Source organism: the organism of the source record quoted next, unplaced genomic scaffold, assembly GCF_019419815.1.
Source record: "Pyrus x bretschneideri cultivar Hongxiangsu unplaced genomic scaffold, Pyrus_bretschneideri_v1 Contig44, whole genome shotgun sequence".
NCBI classification, from domain to species: domain Eukaryota; kingdom Viridiplantae; phylum Streptophyta; class Magnoliopsida; order Rosales; family Rosaceae; genus Pyrus; species Pyrus x bretschneideri.
This window is the reverse complement of record NW_025999768.1, coordinates 3,976,355-4,000,888: the sequence shown is the minus strand read 5'-3', so window position 1 is coordinate 4,000,888 and position 24,534 is coordinate 3,976,355. Positions and strand designations below refer to the sequence as shown.

Below are 24,534 nucleotides of genomic sequence, written 5' to 3'. Positions count from 1 at the left end.
CCCGGGACGGGTTGTTACATGCCTTCACTCTTCCGCTGCTATACTGTGAACAGCGACATCTGTTACTGCAGCAACCAGTGCAATGCAAGCTGCACACTCGCTGCCTTGCCGTCGCAAAGCTGCTACACAGCCATCGTCGCTGCTCTACCTGTCACAGCCATTAAGCACAGCCAAGCACAGCCACTGCACACTGCCTGCCGACATGGCAACTGACTCTTCCAGCAAACACACCAAATACGAAGATCCCAGCGATCCTCTTTATCTTCATCACTCTGATCAGCCTGGAGCGATCCTCGTCACACACCCTTTGAATGACGAAAATTACTCCACTTGGAGCCGAGCCATGGCCATGGCCCTCAATGCCAAGAACAAGGAAGGATTCATCAATGGATCCATTAAAAGGCCCGAGTCTGCATCCACAAGTGAATTCCAACAGTGGACTCGTTGCAACAACCTCGTGAAATCCTGGCTGCTCAACTCTGTCTCAAAAGATATCGGAGCAAGTATCATCTACAACAATGTTGCAGCTGATATTTGGAATGAGTTGAAGGAACGTTTCTCTCACACAAACAGTGTACATCTCTTCCATATTGAACAAGAGATACATGGAAGTGTTCAAGGAAATTTGAACATTGGTGCATATTATACCAAACTGAAAAGTTTTTGGGATGAACGTGATGCCATGTGCACTCTCCCAACCTGTACATGTGGAGCTGCAAAAGAATTAATGCAGTTTCAGCAAAGTCAGAAAACCATGAAGTTTCTCATGGGCCTCAATAAATCCTACGCTGCGGTTCATGGGCAACTTTTACTTATGGATCCCCTCCCTGTTGTTAACAAAGCTTTCTCACTTATTATTCAAGATGAGAAGCAAAGAACAGTTTCAATACATGCTCCTGGAAGGTCCTCAGTCACCGATACCGCAGCTTTCGCCGTGCGGGATAACATGCGAAACTCTGGTAGGAATTTTTCTCCAAGAAATTCCCATCTAAAATGTGGTCGTTGTGATGCAACTGGACACACTTCAGATACCTGTCGTGCACACCTCAAGTGCGACTACTGTAATTGGAGAGGTCACACCATTGATCAATGCCGCAAACTGAAAAAGGCGAAAGACAACAGCAATAGGGGAGATTATCAGGATCGTAGGGGTTCCAATTCCAAGGCTAATCATGTTGATACCCGGCCAACGCCTCCAGCAATATCTCCTTCGTCCTACAGCCTCACTTCCGAGCAATATCACAATCTGCTTGCACTCCTTGATAAGAGTCAATCCAACTCCACATCTAATCATGTCGGTACCACCTCTACTATGAATAACTTGTTAGGTAGAGTTTTTTGTGCTTCTGCTCTTAATAAGGGAAGGGACTGGATTTTCGATACAGGCGCCACAGACCACATGGTCTGCTCACCAAGCTTAATGACCACAAGTGTTCCGGTATACAATCGACAAGTGCACTTACCCAATCATGCACTTGCCGATGTCACACATATTGGCACAGTTCATCTCTCGAATGATCTCACCCTTCACAACGTGCTTTGTGTTCCATCATTTAAACTGAATTTAATTTCTGTCAGCAAACTCACTAATACCTCATCTTGCTTTGTCATCTTCACTGATAAAATGTGTCTACTTCAGGGCCAACGATCGGGGAAGATGATTGGGACGGGAACTGAACGAGAAGGACTCTACTACCTTGATAATGTGATGAAAACCAGGTGCAATTCAGCGTCAATTGTTGCCTCTTCTTCTTCTCAGCTTTGGCATCAACGCCTTGGCCATCTTTCCAACAAGACCTTACAGCATCTCTCTACTTGCATTAAAAATTTGAATTTTTGTAGCATTGATGATTGTTTGATCTGTCCATTAGCCAAACAAACACGTGCTCCTTTTCCTTTGAGTTCTATCACCACAAAGGCTCCTTTTGAGTTAATTCATGTTGACATTTGGGGAGGTTACCATGTTCCCACTATCACAGGGGCACAATGTTTCTTAACTATTGTGGATGATTTCTCAAGATGCACATGGGTTTATTTAATGAATCACAAATCAGATGCACGATCTTATCTCATCACTTTCATCCACCTTGTTGAAACACAATTTTCCACACGAGTCAAGGTTCTTCGTAGTGATAACGGTCCAGAATTTTTTATGACCCAATTTTTTTCAGATAAGGGGATTCTCCATCAAACAAGTTGTGTCTCTACTCCCCAACAAAACGGGGTAGCAGAGCGCAAACACCGCCACTTACTCAATGTTGCTAGAGCCTTACTTTTTCAATCTCATCTTCCTAAGAAATTTTGGGGTGATGCAATCCTCACTGCCACTTATCTCATAAATCGGACTCCCACTCCTCTTCTTCAAGGCAAATCACCCTATGAAATACTTCACCACAAACAGCCAGCGTATGCACATTTGCGAGTGTTTGGTTGCTTATGTTTTTCTTCCACCCACCACCATCGTCCCACAAAATTTGATGCAAGAGCCACACGGTGTTTTTTTCTTGGGTATCCATATGGCACAAAGGGATATCGAGTTTACGACCTTCACAGGGTAAAATCTTTATCTCCAGTGATGTTATTTTCCATGAACATGTGTTCCCTTTTTCATCTTCTGCTGCAGTTTCACCACTTGTGTTTCCACATACTCAAGATACTGCCTGTGATGATCCCATCATTCATCCGTCCATTCTACTGGAGCAGGATTCCGTCGATCCATCCTCTTCTTCGCCGGTGAGTCCTGTTTCGGTTTCATCTCCTTTTCTTTCCACCTCACCACCTCGTCTTAAACGACCCACTCATGCACCTGGTTATCTTCAACAATATCACATCGACATCAACCTCCCTTCTCGGTCCGTCCCTTCATCTCACTCGGCGTTGACCAAAGTACTAGGTACTCCTTACCCTTTGTCTGATGTCCTCACATACGATCGTTTATCTGCTCGACATCGTGCTTTCACCACTTCCATTTCAGCTGCCATAGAACCCAGCTCATTCTCACAGGCTATACGCGACCCTCACTGGCGTTTCGCTATGGAAGAAGAACTGGCAGCCCTTGCTGCGAATAGGACATGGTATCTGCAACCATTGCCCCCTGGCAAGAAGCCGGTTGGATGTAAATGGGTTTACAAAATCAAATTTCGATCCGATGGATCCATTGAGAGATATAAAGCACGCTTGGTTGCCAAAGGTTATAGCCAAATTGAAGGCTTAGACCATCGAGAGACCTTTGCTCCGGTTGCAAAATTGACTACAGTTCGTCTACTCCTTGCTGTTGCCTCGGTCCAACAATGGCACCTCCACCAGCTTGATGTTAATAACGCTTTCCTCCATGGTGATCTTGAAGAAGATGTCTACATGTCCTTGCCTCCTGGTTTCGAACGAAAGGGGGAGACACGAGTTTGTAAACTTCATAAATCTTTGTATGGGCTTAAGCAAGCCTCTCGTCAATGGTTTATCAAACTTTTTTGTGCTCTTAGAAAGGCCGGTTATCAACAATCCAAGGCAGATTATTCATTGTTCGTCCGAAACCATGATGGTAAATTCACTGCCCTCCTTGTCTATGTTGATGATATTATCTTGGCAGGAAATAACATACAAGCAATTGAAGATACCAAGTCTTTTCTTATGAAGCAATTCAAGTTGAAAGACCTTGGCCAATTAAGATATTTCTTGGGCATTGAAATTGCTCGCTCTAGCAAGGGGATTACCTTCTCACAGCGAAAATATGCCCTTGAAATACTTGAGGATGCAGGTCATCTTGGCGCAAAACCAGCCACCTCTCCTATGGAGCAAAACTTATCACTCAGAAAGGACGAAGGACAATGGGTTACTGATCCTTCCTCTTATCGACGACTTGTTGGGAGACTAATCTACCTGACAATCACGCGCCCTGATTTGGTGTATGTTGTCTATATTCTTAGTCAATTTATGGAGAAGCCTCGAACTCCACACTTGGAGGCAGCCCAGTGAGTCTTACGATACGTTAAGCACACACCAGGGCAAGGTATTTTTCTTTCTGCAAGAAGTCCAATTCAATTGAATGCTTTTTGTGATGCGGATTGGGCCAGATGTCGAGACACACGACATTCTACCACCGGATACTGTGTATTTCTTGGAGAATCCTTGATCTCCTGGAAAAGCAAGAAACAAAATACTGTGTCACGTTCTAGTGCAGAGGCGGAGTATCGTTCAATGGCAGCAACTTGTTGTGAAGTCACTTGGTTGAAATCTGTTCTACAAGACTTGGGTATCAAACATAAACGTCCAGTCAAGTTATATTGTGATAATCAAGCGGCACTTCACATCGCTTCGAATCCGGTCTTTCACGAAAGAACCAAACACATAGAAATTGACTGCCATCTTGTACGAGAAAGGGTTCAAAGTGGAATGATCGAGACATCTCACATCTCAACCATGAAACAACCAGCCGACATCTTCACAAAGCCACTGAGCTTATACCAGTTTACGACTTTGCTTTGCAAGTTAGGAATAATCAACATTCATTCCAAACTTGAGGGGGAGTGTTGAGAGAACTTGCCCCACTAACCTGGACAGAAGGAATACTGCACGTGGGTACAATATTCCTTGTCAGCAGACTACCACATGGTTTCAGCTCCTGTGCTCTGATGTGTTGCAGCATGGGCAGCAAGCACGCCACCTTTACAACATTTGTTTATTGCATGCAATTGTTTAAATGCATGCGTGTGTGTAAGATGTATATAATACAACCAACTGCCATTACAGCAGTCTATCAATAACACAACCAAATATTAAACTTAATAGTCAAAAAACCAAACACCACATTATTTAGATTGTGCTGATTCGAAGTCGTTTTATTGTCGTCTCTATGTTATGTTCCACGAAGGAGGCTGCTTGCTCCTGTTAGACTGGGCGCTCAGGCATTTTCATGGACTGCTGGAAAATTGGAATCGAATGGCATTGGACTGCCAACATCTCCTTCATCCTCAGATGTTAAAAACCGAGTATTGCAGGCTGCTGCAAAGCATCAATCTCAACCGTCTGATACGGAATGCATCCAAGATCCATCTCCTGACTCAACACTTCCAATCAAGGAGAATGTCGATCTATCAGAAGCATAAAGGCTGATATTTTCTTCCAGTAGGCATCTCCTGACGCGTGTTCTAGCTCGAAAGTTGATCTGAGCTGTATTAGCAGATCAAGGAAGGTTAATTAAGCTAATTAAGTGATAATTCTGTAACAAGGTGCACTCTGAATGAAGGTTGTGCAAAATTATTATTATTATTATTATATATTTATAGTGTAAGAATGAAGGATGCTTGTCGAGCAAGGGAGAATGACAATTAACCAACATAATAATTCAACAGGCAACTTTGACGAGTTGGCTCTCTCAAGTTTCCTCCTTATACATGCCAACTCTCCACCCCTTATTTTAATATACAAACAACGTGATTTTAAGCTCAATTAGCTATCGATGTCGTCATCATCACATTTACGTGAGTTGAAAATGAGACCCACTCCAATTAGACAGAGCCGAACATGAGCCGAACGTGACACCTCTTCCAGTGACGAGATGAATACATCTACCAATGGACTTCACACGTCAATTGATAGCTGATAATTGACACATATTTCCCCCAAAATTTAAAACATTTTAGCTTAAGAGATTTTGCTTGGGGACAAAAAACACATAAACAGAAAGGTCTCTCCTTTTTTGTTCGAAACGGAAAGCTTTCTGGAGATGACGTATCCTACTGTGTGAGAAATTTATATTTCTTATCAGAGATGCTGCAGTGTCATTTATCGGGTGTGACATAGAGTGATTATGCTGGAGATTTATCTCCTCAGTCGACATTGGAGCTCTTGACAAGGAAAGAGAATGCTGTGCTCATTGATGTCCGACCTGAGGCAATATATTGCTTACTTTTTGGCCAGACCTTTATATTTGGCCAAAAAGGGGGACCCGAAGCCAACAGAGCTCCCCGCTTTGGTTGCGCTGATAATTTATCGAAATTTTGCCTAAGTGGGGCTGTAAAGACCAAGAATCCTTTTAATTGCCTAAAGTAAAACACAGTATGACAGAGGAAATTCTGAGGATAAAAATCATTCAATTTCAAGTCTTTCACATCTAACAGCAGGATCTTATGCCTAAAACTATGGGAAAGTACGTTGGTTAGCATATATGTCGTGAGTAATGAATAATGAGTTCTATATATTGTTTTGTACTCTGTGTGGACAGGTCCAAGGTCATACTTATGGATGCTGATGGCATTCGTTCCTAAGGTATCGCTAGATCCTTGAGAAAGCTTGTTGTGTATAATATATTTTTAATTAATAATTCATTAGGATTTTTCTTATTTGAGACCACTCATTTGTAAAGAGTAGAGTGGAGAGAGTGAGAAATAGGCTAGTTATGGATGCTGATGGCTCTCGTTCCAAAGGTATCATCGCAAGATTCTTGAGAAAGCTTGGGGCTCAAGGCAAGTACATAATGCAAGATAAAGATTCATATTTTAAATAAAAATAACATTAGGACTTTTCTTATGGAAACTGGTATGTATCTTAAGTTCATCATAATTTTTTTGAGATGTTTAAATGACAGAAACCGTACTTGGTTGTTATATGTACAGTATAGAGTAGCTTGCGTCATTCATAGGAGGCATTTTCGTTATTTCTAGTTAACTTGCTGTAATCATCTTTTTGTGTATCGTATTTTCGTCCGTGGCAGTGGTGATATTAATGAAGCCGTGATCCCGATTACATCTACCGATACAGTACTGTATATTGATGCTCCTAAGCTTCCAAGTGTCAAACCTTGGCTTGCCTGCCTGGTACGATGATGAGCAGGAAGAGAGCACTTGAAGAAGCCTTTACTAGCATTTGGAACTTTTCTTCAAGTCTGTAATTCTTCTTGTTCATGGAAACAAAATTGTACAATTTATTACTCTTGAAATGATCATTATTTAAAATTACTGCTGATGCATTTTTTGCGCTTTAATCCATTTATTTATGTGTGCATGCATGCAAACTCACTCCCAACCGTTGGATTAAATAACAAATTGTTTTTGGGTTTTTCCTGTATGTACCCTTTAACACACAAAAGCCCCAAACCCACCGAAAATTGTAAAGGAGAAACAAAGAAAATTAGGGTTTGAGAGCAGAGAGATGGAGGAGCCGCAGACTCAGAACGTGAAACGACGGAAGGTGGAGTCTGAGGAGTGTAGGTCTTTGTATCTCTTCACGGAACAGGTTGCGGAGGATGGCCTTCGTTACAATGTCCACGCCATCAATCTCGCAGATTTGTTATCATGCTCCTGTAAGATTCACGTTCAACCTCCTACTGTTGACGGCGGCGATGAGCTCGTGACAATCAAAGTATGCGACCTTTGTTCCTCCGGTGCCTGTCAATTACCCTTGCTGCGGGATTTGGCTTCCACACATGACGAGAATCTTTGCCACTGGCCTGGCTGCGGGGTCTTCGGCTCCCAAATCATTTTTGCCGGCGGCTTGGAGCCCGGTGAAAGACGCCCAGGACCCTCAAGGACGGCAAGTAAGAAGAGTTATGTGTTTGAGACAGATTCTAGTATCGATTCAAATCCTTCCATTAAGCCCCTTTCTGAAAGCAGCCGCAGAAATATACCCGAGGAATTCATTGGCAACAAACAAAACCCAACCGTTTATGGTTGAGTTCAATGGGGACGACGGGAAAAAGGATCTCCACGCTCTCTCCGGTTTTCCCTTTCCTTTGTGTATCCCTCCCACTTTTGAGGTACTTTACGGGACATCCAAGGAATGGGTTACTCTGCCGGATGTTCCATTCTTCCACTGTCGATGTCCTTATTTTTCTTATGCTGTCGTGGGCACTAAGATATTGGTCTCCAGCCTCGATACTCCGGTGTTCTGCTTTGATGTGGCCGAGAAGGAACCCAAACGGCAACACTGGAGGGAACTGTCCTTCTTCAATGGCATGGACTTTCCCTTCGCGGGCACGGCTTTAGTCCTCGACTTGGATGATAGTGACGATGAAAAGCTAATGTTTGCGTATCAAGAGACTGCCGAAGAATATTCTCTTTGGAACCTAGCTGCTTACCGTCTGTGTATGACGAAAAAAAATGAATCTGTTGAGCTGCTTGGCTCTAATCTGATCCCCCTGATCAGTTGCCTTTGCAATTTCGCTGTAATGTATTCTGGCGGTATAAGTTGCTCGATTTAGGGGGTGGAAATGTGTGCCTTGTCGTAGGCTCCGACAACCCACCAATGGACGATGACAACGGCCCACCAAGGGACCGTCCACCAAGGGACGATGACACTTACGGGCTGTGCTCCGCGATGCGTTTTCTTATCATAAGACTTCACTTTTCCTTTTCGAGGCGGAACAATACTATCTCCGCTGACATCCTGGGGTCTCACATCTTTGAATACGATTTCTCTTGCTGCACTGTCATTGTTGAAATGGTTGGTTGCTTTCTGATAGCCAAGCCAACCTTAGAGAGCGAGTGCCATCCATGGACTCGTGAATGATGATTGACCACTCACGCTCCAGTGCTGGGTTGCTTCTGGTTTGTGCTGTAAGTAGTCCCTTACTTTACCTTTTCCAGTATCTTCGAGCATCCATATTTACTGTATGATCTAATTTCTAATGTTATTGATTGTGTGGCAAGATTTATTTGTGAGTATTGGATGTGCATAGGTGTGGCCACTGAATCAACACCTGCTATTATTGGGCTGGTAGTCCTTGATGAGTTTTAGCAAGTATATACATAACCCTACATATACATATGTAGGCAGGCGACAAGAAGTACAAGTAAAACTTAATACTGTTGTCATTTGTGCCCTTGATCATCATGTAAGACAAAGAGGATTCGGACTACTGGTACTGACATAAATCTTAAACTTGACTGGATCATTCATTATTCTTTAGGATAAAAAAGTTATTTCATTCCAAAATCTTGAAAAACAACCTAAAAGCATCGGTATGACCCGCAGCGGAACTCGTGTCCTTTGTAATTATATATCTGGTATATAATTTCTCACGTCAGATCATTATGCTTACTTAAGAGAAAGAAGGCAACGGATGAAAGATCTTTAATATTCTTTATTCCAACATCCGTCAGTCCTCCACATATTTCTAGATACTTGAGGTTTTTAAAGCCAGCCAATTGAAAATACAATGGGAAAAAAAAAAAAGAAAAAGAATCTTGGTAAAAACCAAACCCCAAACTGTTTTCGGAACTTAATCCTCTACACTATGACCAACAGCCTCTTGAGATTAAAATTTAAAAGATCAGGCAATTTTGTTTCCACGTTCTGCAAGTATTATCAGTAGAATTTAGCATGATAGTTATGTACTTTATCTCACATAATAATGCAACTATCATACCCAAGAAACATAGAAATCCAAGTTATCTCTAAATTATGGTCTTCAATATTTCTCATGTAAAATTTTCCAATCCAAAAAACACATTAAGGTTACTCTCGATACAAATGCTAAGTCTGCTAGTTCAACTGAAATAACTTCTGGACACAATGAGAAAATAAATTACGGTAACTCGTTATGAGAAAATAAAGCAAATGATTCCAATTAATTTATCACTAATCTAAGTTTTAAAATGGTAAAGGTGAAAAAAAAAACCTATCACCCTGCTCGCTGTTATCTATGAAATCCAAGTTCCACTACATGATCCTCTCCAAGGAACTAGAAGCATAAACCATAAATAGAACAGTCAATAAAAAGAAATGAGTAGCATCAAATTCACATGTTTAAGGCAATAAGAAAGTAAACTAGGAGGAAGTGGAATAAACCATGAAAAGCAGCATGAAATGTTCTTGACATTAAGAAATAAAATTAGAAGAATATAGCAAACAATCCGTATTACCTCCTATGCTTGAGGAAGCTCAAGCTAACGTTAAACCTCACGAACAGGCCAAACACCATAATCAACAAGTCGGGAAAAAATGAACTAAATTTAGCTTCCAACATCATTTTCTTCTCCAGGAGTCGTTCTTTCATGTTAAAAGGGTCGTGCAAAATTTATTTTATTATTACTAATTTTATAACAGTAAGTTTTGTATGACATTCATGTAGAGATCGATAAAATAAATTAAGAAAGGGTTGCACATACACAAGTAGGGTTATGATTCTTGTTCTCATGAAAGTGCGTGACTACCGTCCGTAAGAAATTAAGCACCCCACCATACTATCTTCAAGGGACCTTGGATCACTTTAAAATGTCCTCCGTATGGATGATTTTATTGACTTGATAGTGATCATTATGTCTCAAGGGTTGTTTCCATTCTCTAATATATCTGATTGAATTAAGGCGTGGCAGAACTTCAGGGGTGAAGTAAAACCTCTCGCAGCTAGATTGGATAAGTGGATGATACCACAAGTCCATGATATCACGCCTATTAACAATGAAATAGATAATATGAAGTTTATTTGATGTAGATTTTTATTCTTTATTAAATAGAAGTAATTTCACCTAAAGCACAAAGTTAAAACCAGTGAACAATAAGTACACCAGAAGACATACATATAGAATAGAATTAACAGTGCTCTACAGTAGCCCCACTGGCACTAACACTTGAAGTCATAACCTCTAATGCATGCAACCAAAGTCATATTAGGCGGTTCATAACCAAAATCTTAAGCAAAATCGTGCCAGTTGTATTAACAACAAAAAAGATAACATGAAGTTTAATAGATAGTAGTTTTTCAGTTTTTATTAAAAAGAAATAATTTTACTACCTGACAAGAAGGTTGAAGGAGAGAGGATTGGAGGCGGAGGTAGCGTTGGAAATAAAGATATCGAGCTTTTTGTAGAAGTCTGTCAGCTCGGGTTGTCCAGCATCGTCCCCAAGTATTCCTTTCACACATGCCTTCAATTGCGTAACATATAGAGGGTGTGTAGTAGTAGATGATTTTGGTGGTGGCTCAATAAGCAATGAGCCATTTATGACATTAACTATATCATCATTCAGCAGACCACGCTCGATTTTGTGTTTGGCCTTCAATCTACCCAATTCCTTGATAATGTCCCTTAAAAAAACAAAATTTTATTCATCATATTAATTAAGACCAAAATCAATGAAAATTTTGTTATGATTTCAAGTGTTAGTGCCAGTGGGGCTACCCTATGGCTCTGTTAATTCTATTTTATGTGTATGCATTCTGGTGTACTTATTGTTCACTGGTTGTTTGTGCTTCAGTGAAATTATTTCTATTTAATAAAAAATAAAAACCTCTATCTATTCAACTTCATATTATCTATTTCGTTGTTAATAGGTGTGATATCATGGACTTGTGGTATCATCCACTTCTCCAGTCTAGCTGCGAGAGGTTTTACTTTCCCGCTGAAGTTCTGCCACTCCTTAATTCAATCAAATATTTAGAGAATGGAAACAGTCATTGAGACAGGATGACTGCTATCAAGTCAGTAAAATTATCCATACGAAGGACATTTGAAAGTGATCCAAGGTCCCTTTGAAGATAGTATGGTGGTGGAGCGCTTAATTTCTCACGGGCAGGTAGTCATGCACTTTTATGAGAACAAGAATCAGAACCCTACTTGTGTATGTCCAACCTTTTCTTAATTTATTTTATCGATCTCTACATGAATGTCATGTAAAACTTACTTTTATAAAATTAGTAATAATAAAATAAATTTTGCAGGACCCTTCTAGCATGAAAGAACAACTCTCGGAGAAGAAAATGATGTTGGAAGCCAAATTTAGTTCATTTTTCCCCGACTTGTTGATTATGGTGTTTGGCTTGTTCGTGAGGTTTAATGTTAGCTTGAGCTTTCCTCAAGCGTAGGAGGTAATACGGATTGTTCACTATATTCTTCTAATTTTATTTCTTAATGCCATTTATATGAACATTTCTTGCTGCTTTTCATGGCTTATTCCACTTCCTCCTATTTTTCTTTCTTATTGCCTTAAACATGTGAATTTTATGCTTACTCATTTCTTTTTATTTATGGTTTATGCTTCTAATTCCTTCTGATTTCCTTAAATTCCCAGCTTGTTGTGTTGATGTCTTTGTCAATGTTGAGAAATTTATGTTTTAGCTGTCCATAATAACAGTGTGATTCCCGTTTTGCCCTTGCCAAGGTTTTGTTGCCACTGTCTCAGAAAATATAAATACAATTGATTTTTATTTTCTTCTTCCGTATCTCTTGCTCCTCCCCGACTCTAACTCCCCGTTCGAACACAAACCCAAAAATCGCCATTTTTATCTCCTTCCGAATTCAACTACACACTTTCATTTTAGTGTAGCTGAAACACATAATGGTACTTAAGATATCATTGATGTTGCAAGAGCAAAAGGCTGAAGGGGCAATAAAAATGGTGGTTACCATTTCTAATCCCCAGAACTGGGAGGTTGTCGTCAGGAATAGGATTGCAAGCATGTAACTCTCTCTCTCTCTATGTGCATAGTTTTTCAGCTTGACTGTTACTTATACGGTTATATGTTGATGAAAAGTTAGTCTGACAGAAAAATCATTTTCTAGCATTTGACTTGATGGAAGGAATAAATGTTCATGCTATTGAAGCGAAAATTGCGAAGTACCAGGAAGAAAATGCTGAACAAATAATGATTAACAGAGCTCGTAAGGTACTTTGAAATAAGATCGCCGTGTTTTTTACCCTTTCTTTCTTTGTTCCTTAGTACCTGCTGATTTTGTGTAATGGGAAAAAAGGATCCTAATGCCGGCAAAGTGGCAATATTTGAACTCTTAAATGTTTTCTGCTTAGTTTATGACATGGTTCTAATGCTGGTGTTTTCAATCGGATAGGCTGGAGAGCTTGCTGCAGCTCTAGCAGCAAGCAAAGGACATCCTCTACAAAATGGATCTGATGCGGTAAGGGTGGGATTGTTAAATGTATGCGTTCTCTTATGTTTTCTTTAGATGACCTTGCACATTTTAAATGTTGAAACACTTCAAAGAGATTTTGTTAACTGATCTGATGTGTTTATTGATAGGGTGAGTCAAGGCTCTCAAGCAGGACTTGGTGCTGGCACACAAGGGGCAGTATACTCCCTACAGTTTCAGGGTAACCACGACCGACCAGCGGCATGGGTCCACTACCACTTGGAGGAGGGGGGCATGATATGCACGGATACGCTTTTGACGATGAAGAAATGATGAAGGTGCGAGCAGAGAGAGGTGGTAGGGCAGGGAGGTGGAGTGGAGAGAAAAGCAGGAAGAGGGCACTTGAAGAAGCCTTTAGTAGCGTTTGGATTTGTTAGCTCTGTAGTTGTAAGAGCAGAAACATGCCTTCTTTTTCATGGAAACAAAATTATACAACCATGATTAGTTATTACTTGTACAATGATCATTGTTTAGGACTCTTCTTATGGAAATTGGCATGTCTCAACGAGGTATTGAAAAGATGTTTTGTTTTATTTTTTGCTTTTTATAATAAAGGATAACTTGTGAAGAGAATAGTTGGGAATTTGCCCCTCTTTTAGGACCGAGAGAAAGCAAGTTGGAAATTGTACCCTACTTTGGGACCACAATCAAGCATATTCACTTATCAAGTATCGAATCCAAATTCATTGCTTACAAAGTATCGAATCCATTAACTTCTTTTATTTTCTTTAGGGAGCTGTTGTTTGCACTATTTTACCAAGCCATTTATCGTGATTAAAAAAAAAGGTTTTGTTGGGGAGTAAAATAAAAAAGGACAAGGACAAAAGTCAGTCCAATGCAATAACCACAAGAACAAGGGCAGTACCATCCTGAAAGGCGCTAACTTTCCTCCACCGCTTCAAACTCCATTTTCTCTGTTTGGGTAATTGGGTTTCTCATTTCTCTCTCCCACCGCACTTGTTCATCTGAAATCACATTGCTTCTGCTCTGATTCTCCCAGATTCCAGAACAAGTTGATGACAAAGTCGTCTTCTTCTTCTTCTTCCCCTCGTTGTTTCCGGTGTGTAATTCATGTATTGAATCGGCTTATATATCATGACCTCAATGAGGTTTTCAATCTCTTTGGACGCGCTTGATTCTTCAAACAAGTTCACTTCTTCTTTTTGCTACAGTCATGTAAATGTTGGTAGAGCTTGTGTAGTTAATGCTCTGAATTGGGAAAATCCGATTAAGGTTTCTGGGTTCCCATTCGAATTGTCCAGCATCTCGGAACTGAATCAGAGGAGTGAGGAAACCAATTTGAGCTTGGTTGAGGGAAACCCGGATTCTCGACGCGAAAGTGAAAAGGGGTTTGGGGGCCAAAGAAAGAGAGTAGAAGAGAAAAGGGTTCCAAGTTCAAGAAATAGTAGGTGGGTAAGGAAATTGGAGTATTTGAATGATAGTGAATTTGATGTTGATTATTCTGTTATTAAGTCTCACTTGAGCTTGGAGCATTGTAACGATATTTTGAGACGTTTAGAGAGGTGTAGTGATTCTAAAACTCTTAGATTCTTCGAGTGGATGAGAAGCAACAGGTAAATTAGAGCGCAATGTGAGTGCTTTTAATTTGGTTTTGCGAGTGATGGGAAGGAGAGAAGATTGGGATATAGCTGAAAAATTGGTTCAGGAATTGATTGTTGATTTGGGATGTGAGCTGAATTGTCAGGTTTTCAACACCCTAATTTATGCATGCTCTAAGTTGGGGCGTGCCGAGTTGGGAGCCAAGTGGTTTCGAAAGATGCTGGAACATGGGATCTAGCCGAACTTTGCAACTTTTGGTATGCTAATGGGACTTTACCAGAAGGGCTGTAATGTTGAGGAGGCAGAGTTTACTTTTTCTCAAATGAGGAACTTTGGAGTTGTATGTCAATCAGCGAACTCTGCGATGATCACAATTTACACCCGCATGAATTTATATGACAAAGCGGAAGAGATCATCGGCTTGATGAGAGAAGATAGAGTGAGGCTGAATTTGGATAATTGGTTGGTAATGATTAATGCTTATTGTCAGCAGGGTAGGAGTAGATGATGCTGAAGCAGTACTGGTCTCCATGCAAGAAGCAGGGTTTTCTCCAAATATTATCGCATACAACACATTGATAACTGGATATGGGAAGGCATCTAAAATGGATGCCGCCAATCACCTATTTCTGAGCATAAAGAATGCTGGATTAGAGCCTGATGAAACAACTTACCGTTCAATGATTGAAGGTTGGGGTCGAGCTGACAATTATAAGGAAGCAGAACGGTACTATAAATATTGTCTAACCTGTACACGCTAATAAACTTGCAAGCCAAGCATGAGGATGAAGAGGGGGCCATCAGGATTCTTGACGATATGCTAACAATGGTGTGCCAATATTCCTCGATTCTTGGTACTATTCTGCAAGCATACGAGAAGGCAGGAAGGATTGATAAGGTGCCTCGCCTTTTGAGAGGTTCTTTCTATCAACACATTCTTGTCAGCCAGACTTCTTGTTCCATTCTTGTCATGGCTTATGTAAAACACTGGTTGGTCAATGATACTATGAAAGTGTTGAGGGCAAAACTGTGGAAGGACCCGCCTTTTGAAGATAACTTGTATCATTTGTTAATTTGCTCGTGTAAAGAGTTGGGTCGTCTTGAAGATGCTGTTAAAATTAACAAGCAAATGCCAAGACATCGTGACAAGCTAAATATGCACATCATGTGCACAATGATTAACATCTATAGCATCATGGACCAATTCACAGAAGCGGAAAAACTTTATGTCGAGTTAAAATCTTCTGAAATAGTATTGGACATGATTGCCTATAGCATTGCTGTGAGAATGTATGTAAAAGCTGGTTCTTTGGAAGATGCTTCCAGACATTACATGTTCCATGATATACTCCGGATTTATCAACGATGTGGCAGGCTTGATAAGTTGAAAGAGCACTACAAACTCTTGAAGAATGGAGCAACATGGGATCAGGAAATGTAAAGCTGTGTCATAAACTGCTGTTCTCGTGCTTTGCCAGTCGATGAGATCTCAGAGATCTTTGATGAGATGCTTCAATGTGGTTTTGTTCCTGATACCATAACCTTCAATGTCATGCTCAATGTTTACAGGAAAGCAAAGCTTCTGAAGAAAGCTAGGGAGTTGTTCAGGATGGCCCAAAAGTGGGGTTTGGTTGACGTGATCTCTTACAATACTATTATATCTGCTTACGGGCAAAATAAAGATTTCAGAAGCATGTCTTCAACATTTCAAGAGACGCAGTTCAAAGGCTTTTTGGTTTCCCTGGAAGCCTACAATACCATGTTGGATGCTTATGGGAAAGAATGCCAAATGGAAAGATTTAGAGGTGTTTTGCAGAGAATGAAGAAAAGAAGCTGTGCTTCTGACCATTACACGTACAACATTATGATCAATATCTATGGAGAGCAAGGATGGATTGATGAAGTTGCCGGTGTGCTTACTGAATTGAAAGAATGCGGACTTGGACCTGATCTGTGCAGCTATAACACGTTGATTAAGGCATACGGAATTGCAGGAATGGCCGAAGATGCTGTCCATTTGGTCAAGGAAATGACAGAATATCAATCTTATCGCTGCACTGCGAAGAAACGATGAATATTTGGAAGCTGTAAAATGGTCCCTGTGGATGAAGCAGATGGGGTTGTAAATAAGGGAAATCTGCTTTTGTTGATTCGAGATATTTCTTTAGCATTCTTACAACCTTACGAGCAGTGTGGTTTTAAGGGGTAGTATATTTTTTCTTCGTTATCTCCTTAGGGTGCTGGTCGAACTCAAATATGAAGTGAACGGTCCTCTCTTGGAGGTCCGTTCTGTATGTGCAGAACAATCTTAGCTCAACAACAGTCGGTCAAGTATCGCTACTGCCGGTGCTGGAGAAACTCATGCTTGTACTTAGTAATACAAAGTGATGCGCAAAATACGACTCGAAACACGATGAACCGAACTTTTGATAAATTTATTTCATTTCTTTACAGCTCTTGCTCACAAATTTGCAAGAACTTCCATTGGCAAAGTGTACATGTATCATGTATGTTTAAAGAATGATCTTTTTATCCTCCTACTCTGATACCAATACGACATTCGTTAATATGTTATACGTCGGAATACAATGAAAAGAAGCAATTACGTGACTTGAGCACCACTAAGATGACCTCCTACGCTGGCTGCTGCTTCGTATCTGCTTCTCTTGACTTCTACATCAGAGAATACAACCTTGAATTTCTGTAGAAGAGTCGCGCTTTCTGTACATGGGTAAAATGAACCGGATCTTTAACACTGCAGATGATCGATACCCATGAGAATCGTGTAGACTCGCTGATCGTGGGAAATCAAAGTTTGTCCCTTCGTCTTTAACAAAAGCAACCTTAGGTTTTCGTTTCCCGCTTCACGTTTAAATGCATACACGAAGGAACTCTTACTACAGCTTCTCGGTCATTCCAGGAGTGGCGTCTGATACGTGTGGCAATGTTTTTCAAACATCGTTATCACTGCTTGCTGCTCACGTAGCGAGTTTCAGTTGAAAAAGTACGGAGATTCCAGAACCTCTTGCAAGTCGAAGTCACCTCTTTCTGGGAGGGGAGGGAACGTCAACGCTGGATATGATGCTTGGAAGCTTTCTAGCAACTGGGAACAGGCAGAGTTATCATGAAGTCAATTGAGATAAACAACCAATTTAATTCAGGATGGGCTGCTGAGAGGAAAGTTTCTACTTACATTTTCAAGTATCGGCATGCTATAGAGCTCTATAAACTTTTCCCGAAGTATCTCATTCATTTGGTCTACATCACATGCATGAGTCCAGAAGGAGTCATGTACCCCTACAAACATTTTTTAACATGCATGTGAGAACTTAAACATATTTCAGCATGTGAGTGAGAAGTAAACCAGTACAGAGACAAACCTGCAAAACGCAGGCCCGCGTCCCTGCAGGCAAGAGCAGTCATCATCATGTGTGAACCGTCAAGTGAGTGAACAAAATTTGGAGGAAATGCAGTCCTTTGTTTTCTAACATCTATCTGTAATGGACAAATGTTAACTCTGCAACAATTCATATAACATTTAAGGAAAGAGAACATTGAGTAAGCAGCGCTTACTGAGTTACTCTCCCGCTGCAAGGCTAAAACCTGAAGGGATGTTCTTATCTGCAACTCCAAGGAGGGATTAGTTACTAAATTGTCACTAGAATATTAATAAATTAAAACTTTAACCCCATCAGTAGCAACATGGAAAGAAGAAATGATGCATGAACGCAATAGTAGATGCAATCAAGCAACGTATCCTGACATTCTGTACTAAACAATTTCATCTGAAATGGAATTTTTCCAGATAATGGTTTGCGGCGTTTGCCTGTTGATGTAAATTTAATAATTAACTAAGCTGCCAAACTTACAAGATGTCGTTCATTTTTACAGTAGGGTTGCACAACAGGAAGACCTAGAGGAGTAGTCCAACGCACAGGTTGATTTTCTGAAGCAATCACCTGCAAAAGTTTGATAACACAACTTATATACCAGGCCTATCACTTAGTGTCCAGAACATGACCAAGAAAAAAGGTAACCGCACCTTGGCACAATCACCGAGCCAGCCCATTATACCACGTGCAGCTTGGAATATCTCGCCAAGGGCAGCCAAAGTAACCTGCGGAAGTAAGTATGATCAGGATACAAAAGTTAATGTTTTTCTTTATAAGAAAGCAGCTTATGTTTTTCTTTAGAAACTAAACTAGCTAATGAGAATAACATGAGGTAATCATCCTTAAATCTAGCAAACCATGCATTGCATTTGCATGTTAATTGTCAATTAATTATCCAAATGATGAAATCAAAGAAACGTCTACGGTTAAATCTTGATCCACAAATATTTGGTCGCAGGAACACTAAGGTGGCTATTTGCTTACTTTAGCAGCATAGCAAGCTGCAGTGAAAAGTAGTCTATCGTCTGTAATAAAACCCTTCTCCTCTAATCTTCTTTTTATTTGTTCGCGTGCCCCAACGTAAGTAACTCCATACACTGAAGTCATGACAGTCTGTTTCACCAATTTCCGGTCAATCTGAAAGATTCCAAAACCATAGATTGTTAATTTCATAAATATGCAATTATGCACACAGACTTTTATAATCTATAAGCACTATATACATTCTCGCATGCAGAATTACAGAACTAAAGAAATCCACATTTAATAAGTAGAAAAACTCATTTAGAGAGCATATTGCAACTTTGAACTCCAGAAGAAGCAAGGAAGATCAACCTGATTAACTAAGACTCGGGCTAATAAAGCATTTGGGCTTGTAGTCGGATCCTTATTGCTGTCTCTTTCCATAATCTCATGTACCCTGGCAACATATAGATATAGAAGATAAGCGTTAGTCATGTTACCTCTTCATCTAATATATTTTCACCTCATGGCACTATTCTCTCGTATTTTTATGCTTGTCGCACATCTAAAAGGAAGCAAAACCTAATGAGTAAAATGTGGAAATTTAATATACCTTGCAGCAATTTCTGAGTAAACATCGGCAGGTTTCTCTCCAGCTACTAAGTTGACTGCAGCTGCTTCCAACTGAGAATATCACAGCAATTCAAATCAACAACAAAGCAAAACTTTTACATAAAAGTAAGAAAATAAGTTCCTATATTATATAGGGAATTGTTATTAGCACCCCAAAAATCTCATTTGGCATTCTAGACTTTCTATAATTACTAATTAGAAAGAAAAATACACTTGTGAGGAGTGTAGCATGAAATTTTTGGAGTGCTAATAACAGTCCCTATTATATATAACAGAACATTGAATATTTCGACCCCAGAACAAATAGTAAATGAGGAAAACTTAAGAAAATCTGCATGTAAAAATCCCTTTACAATCAAATTTTCTGGATAATGACGACTATAGTTCATTTACTACAAAAGTAGAATAAATAAGCAGAACAAATAATGGAGTACAAGAAAATTAGAGTGCAGTAACATGAAGGTGTAAACAGAAAACTTATATCAATGAGGATAAAGCCAACTTACACTATCTCTTCCCAAGGCTGCATAGTGCTGTAAGCCATTGCATGAACCATCCTAGAAAATTGAAAGCTCATCAATGAAATATAAATGGAAAAATTAAAAATAAATTTTCATTTGACCCGCACAAATAAGTTAAAAAATTCTTAGCATTTGCATAAACTTTTGAAAATATATGGTTTTGAGTATTAGATAATCCTAAACAAACTTGCATAAACTACGGTATCTCTTTTTGCCACTCGAACGACTAAGAAAGCAATTTACCTGATGGATGGGCAAATGAGAAATGACAGTATGTGGTGATGGGCTATTTAACGCTTCTGACAGATTGATACAAGCCGCTAGGCACTGTAAAGGATCTTCAGCTGTTAACCACCATCGGTTTCCATTTACAGGGTTTGTTGCTGAATCAAATATATCATCAATGTGATGATCCACAAATGCATGCCGTTCCTCATACGAAAGCTTTTCAACACCGCCCGCATAAAGGTTTGCTAAATGAATCTTCAGCCAACGTAAACCAGACTTCCCTAATGGTCGTCCTTCAGCAAATTCAAGTACTCCTCGACAGAGATCAGAACTCAAATGATTTAAATGTGGATGCATTGGGTAAGCTCGGCCTCGAAAATCAAGATTGTGGGGATAATAAAAGCCTTCCTCATCCTTCATCTTGCGAGCAACCTATTTCAGAATCAGTTTACTCGATATTATTTCTCACAAAGTGAAATCTGAAGGTGGTGAGCATATAAAATTGCAAAATAACACAATAAAATATCATAAACTTTTTATCAATAAATAAAATACTATCTAATCAGATGGGGACCTTACAGAGAGCTTAAGTTCTGTGTCACATCGCAGAGAATGCCTTTCTTGGTTAATCTTCTTTGCTTTTCTTACACTCCATTTCCATTCCTGAATTTCTGTTAAACCCTCAAGCGGTGGTTTATCTGGTACTGGAACCTACAATCCCATAAGGATATTTAAGCCAGATGAAATTTAAAAGCAAAATCCAAACAAAAAGATGTCAACAAACCCAAAATATGTTGCCGTAACGAAAATCCACCAACAAAACCAAGTAAACTCTACTGACAAGGGAAGTAACTACATTATTCTAACTCTAGTTTCTTTCTTTTTCTTGGATCATTGTAGCTCGAGGCAGATATATCAGGACTAATTTGTTATTTGACAGAAAGTTATACATCATCCAAGTAAGTTACGCTAAAATTTTCACAAAAGAGAAACGAGAGCTATCCCACATTGTTGTCCTGGCACCGTAAGGAGCTCATACTTTATACTAATGCTATGGCCATTAGATTCATAGGTTTATCTCTGGACATAATAGTAACACAAAGTAGAATACAAACAAGTTCTTAATAAATTCAAGAGATCATTATGTGCTCACATCTTCACGATCAACCAGGCCTGCAATGTTGCCACCTCTAGCCCAAATGCTCTCCACCACGTTAAGTACTTTTTTATTCACCCTCCATTTGGTACTTCCAAGCATATCTAGGGCCTGCACATGCCATCAAAAGTGAATATCATTTTCACATGTGTACGAGAAAGTATATGTTAAAGAACTAGAATAGATCAAGGTTTGCCTCTGTGCACAGGGAAAGTTCAGTTCATGATCTATTGTTCCATCACAGATAACTACTAATGGTTGCACCCACTATTCTCGGTCACTAATCCATCAGAAAGGGGCAGTGACAGGAACAATGAGAATGGAACTCTAATTTAGCATCTCACCAAGTCTTAACTAGATAACTGAGCAAAAGCTCTGGTCTTGACCTATTATACAAGGGAAACATAGAATGGAACTCTAATTTATGTACCTCGAATACTTTCTGCATCTGCTTTCCAGAAATATTCCTCATTGTATCTACCTGCTTCCTAGATCCATGAGTACGCATGACATAAGAAGGTAGGAACAAGTGACCACCCTTATCATACCTGCAAAGATTTAGATTTTATGGGCATCTGAGTGCAGGCTTCTGATTTGTTTGACATTTTAGTAGCCAAAAGTCAACTTGAATAAGATTTCGATTATTTCTTAACCGCACTCCTGCTAAAGAAACAAAACGAGAACATGCTAAATAAATTTCATTTACTGTATTTCATACCCTTTCCACTTTCTGGGAGGCACCAACATTGGCACATAAGGAATCAACATATGTTTAGCCTGTAAAGAAACAAAGGCATAAAATAACAGTAAATAGCTGGAGTGCACAGACATGTCCAATGTAAAAATGTAAAGAAACAAGTTGCAAACTGATTTCAAGTGTACTGAAGAAGTAAACAGAAACAAAGGAAATATATCTCAACTTACAGTTTTATCAAGCCCAGTAAGAACTAGGGGATCACATTCTATAACTCCATAATTCTTCACAAGTTTCTGCCTATAAGGACCAAAAAAAGTTATATTATAACAAAGGAATAGTGGTAGAGTTTAAGGGATATGAATGGTTATCCTTTACGAAAATACATAGGTATCCATATCACCACAAAAGTTCTTCATATTCGGATACTTCAACTAGTTGCAGAGGCAAATACCATGATAAAGTCTTACCCTGGAGTTTTTGCTGCAGCCTTAAATCTGTGTCTAAAGGCCGGTCTAACATCAGGTGGACCATCAGCCAACTGGTTAAGTGGAGGTTGTACATAAGCTGTTTCTGTTAATAATTCTATCAGACGACTTCCCAGCTGCAAAATCACATTGCATAAAAAACCCAAAAATAAAAATGGGCACCCACAATATATTATCTTCCTCAGCCATAATGAGAAGAAAAAAAAATTCTGAAAGCAACAAACCTTAGCCTGTGTATCACGACCCCATGGTTTAAATTCTTCTTTTACCAAGAGTTTTTGCACCTCCCTCAGCCTTTTTCTTTTAATTAAAACATTAACACGTTTCCGCAGTATCTCCTTCTCCTTAATCAGACTGTCTTCATCAGCAACAGCAGTCTTCTTTCTCTGGAAATTTTTGGTTTTCTCCAAGAAACTGTGAATCCTAACCTGAATTGTAAGGTAATAATATATGATATTTCAACTTTAATTCCGTGATATCGTTGACACTGAGTACAAACAAGGAAATTTGGATGAAAGGCTATTGCATGAAATTTGCAAAAGGTTCCCTTTCTCTTGACTGAAGTTCCTCAATTACAATTCTTAATAAAACTCCTTGTCATTTTCTTTTCAAAACAAATCAATAAATGAGCTAATCAGTATGCTTAAGTCCAAAACTTGTCCATACATAAACAAAAAATCCCGATTATCATGGCAACTTTTCATGAGTGTAATTTCCTTAAAGTTTAAACCGTTAGCTTTTATAATGCACATCATCTCGCATTAACTTAGGGTGCATTTGAAAATCAATACATATCATATCATCATCGAAAATTCAAAACACACACAAAAGATTAGGAATTAGAACTCACCTCCTGCTCAATGGCCATCCCAATATGAACAGCAGCTTGAACAACCTGCACACACCCATCTTGATTCCCCACCATAACCAAGCCCATCATCTTATGCATAACAATCAGCGCCATCTTATCCGGCGGGAGCAAATCAATGTGCGGCGCAAATGCCGCCTTGTGCTTCTTCGTTTGCTGCACCTGCTGCTCCCTCGCAATCGCCTCCCTCAGCGGCTCAAACCACCCCAAAAACAAGGTCTTCACGTACGGCAAGCTCGGAGCCAGCTTCTTCTCCCGCATTACTCGCTCCAAATCCTTGTACTCCTCCACCATTCTCTCCCACGCCTCCGTCTCCGCCTTTATCTGCCGCCGCCGAAGCAAATTATACTTCCGCCGGTCGATTTCCTTCGACTCCAATTTCAACTCCTGGTTGGCCTTCTTGTACATGCCTTTCAGAAAGAGTGCGGCAATCCACGGCGGGTCCTGGATAAAAATCCTGGGCGCCGATTCGTCGGGCGTAATTAGGTGAAATTCTCTGATGGGTAGCTGTAAATTCATCGAATTTTCTACGAGATTGTCTTGGACGGAGTCTCGGACCAGGTGGGAGAGCACCGGTTCGGGAGGGGGCTGGAGGCTGAGGGGGAAAGGAGTGGAGAGCGAGGGCTTGAAGACGAGGCGATTGGAGGCTGAGCTGAAGAGAAACTTGTGGCTCAGCTTCGGCGGTTTCCGCCATGTGGAGCTGTACGTTTGAGCTTGCGGGCTTGGAGAGAAGGAGGCTGTGGAAGCCATTTTTGAGAGAGAGAGAGTGAGAGCGAGACGCTGCTCTGGAAGAAGATGAAACCTCGCTTAAACCTTTCTGTTGTCCATTTCCGAGATATTTTACCCAACAAAAATTAACCACGTTAATATTTTTGGTGGCAAAAAAAAAAAAAACCAGAGGGCCGCCCGATACGTTTAGAAGCCCAAAAGGCCCACACGCCGCTAATTTGAAAGCTCAACAGGCCCATATTCCATACATGCGGACTGGTCCGGGACTTGAAGTCAACAAACATAATAATGAGGACGTGTTTGAGAATTGAAATTACCTTCTTTTTTTTTTTTTAATCAAAGAATTGAAATTACTTTAAAAAAGATAAAAGCGTTTTCTGCCACACTACCTGATTGGTGTAGAAGCATTCTAATTAAAACATTTATAACCAAATTACTTATAAGG

The 24,534-nt window shown here is 40.0% G+C and overlaps 1 protein-coding gene and 1 pseudogene across 1 annotated transcript; one reads left to right on the top strand and one right to left on the bottom strand.

The window, feature by feature from the left end:
- The first annotated feature begins 13,686 nt into the window (after positions 1–13,686).
- LOC103956013 lies at positions 13,687–16,957 on the top strand (annotated as a pseudogene).
- LOC103956012 (DNA-directed RNA polymerase 3, chloroplastic) lies at positions 16,832–24,193 on the bottom strand. The gene is made up of 19 exons (XM_009367940.3): positions 23,343–24,193; positions 22,717–22,920; positions 22,475–22,608; positions 22,235–22,304; positions 22,029–22,087; positions 21,741–21,858; positions 21,308–21,421; positions 20,734–20,865; positions 20,170–20,586; positions 19,912–19,962; positions 19,386–19,456; positions 19,145–19,229; positions 18,794–18,946; positions 18,460–18,534; positions 18,287–18,376; positions 17,991–18,038; positions 17,798–17,912; positions 17,611–17,714; positions 16,832–17,520 (listed from the first exon to the last, which is right to left on the bottom strand). The coding sequence occupies exons 1-19, from the start codon at positions 24,108–24,110 to the stop codon at positions 17,410–17,412; spliced, it is 2,919 nt and encodes a 972-aa protein (XP_009366215.1). The 5' UTR covers positions 24,111–24,193; the 3' UTR covers positions 16,832–17,409.
- Between the last annotated feature and the right edge of the window lie 341 nt (positions 24,194–24,534).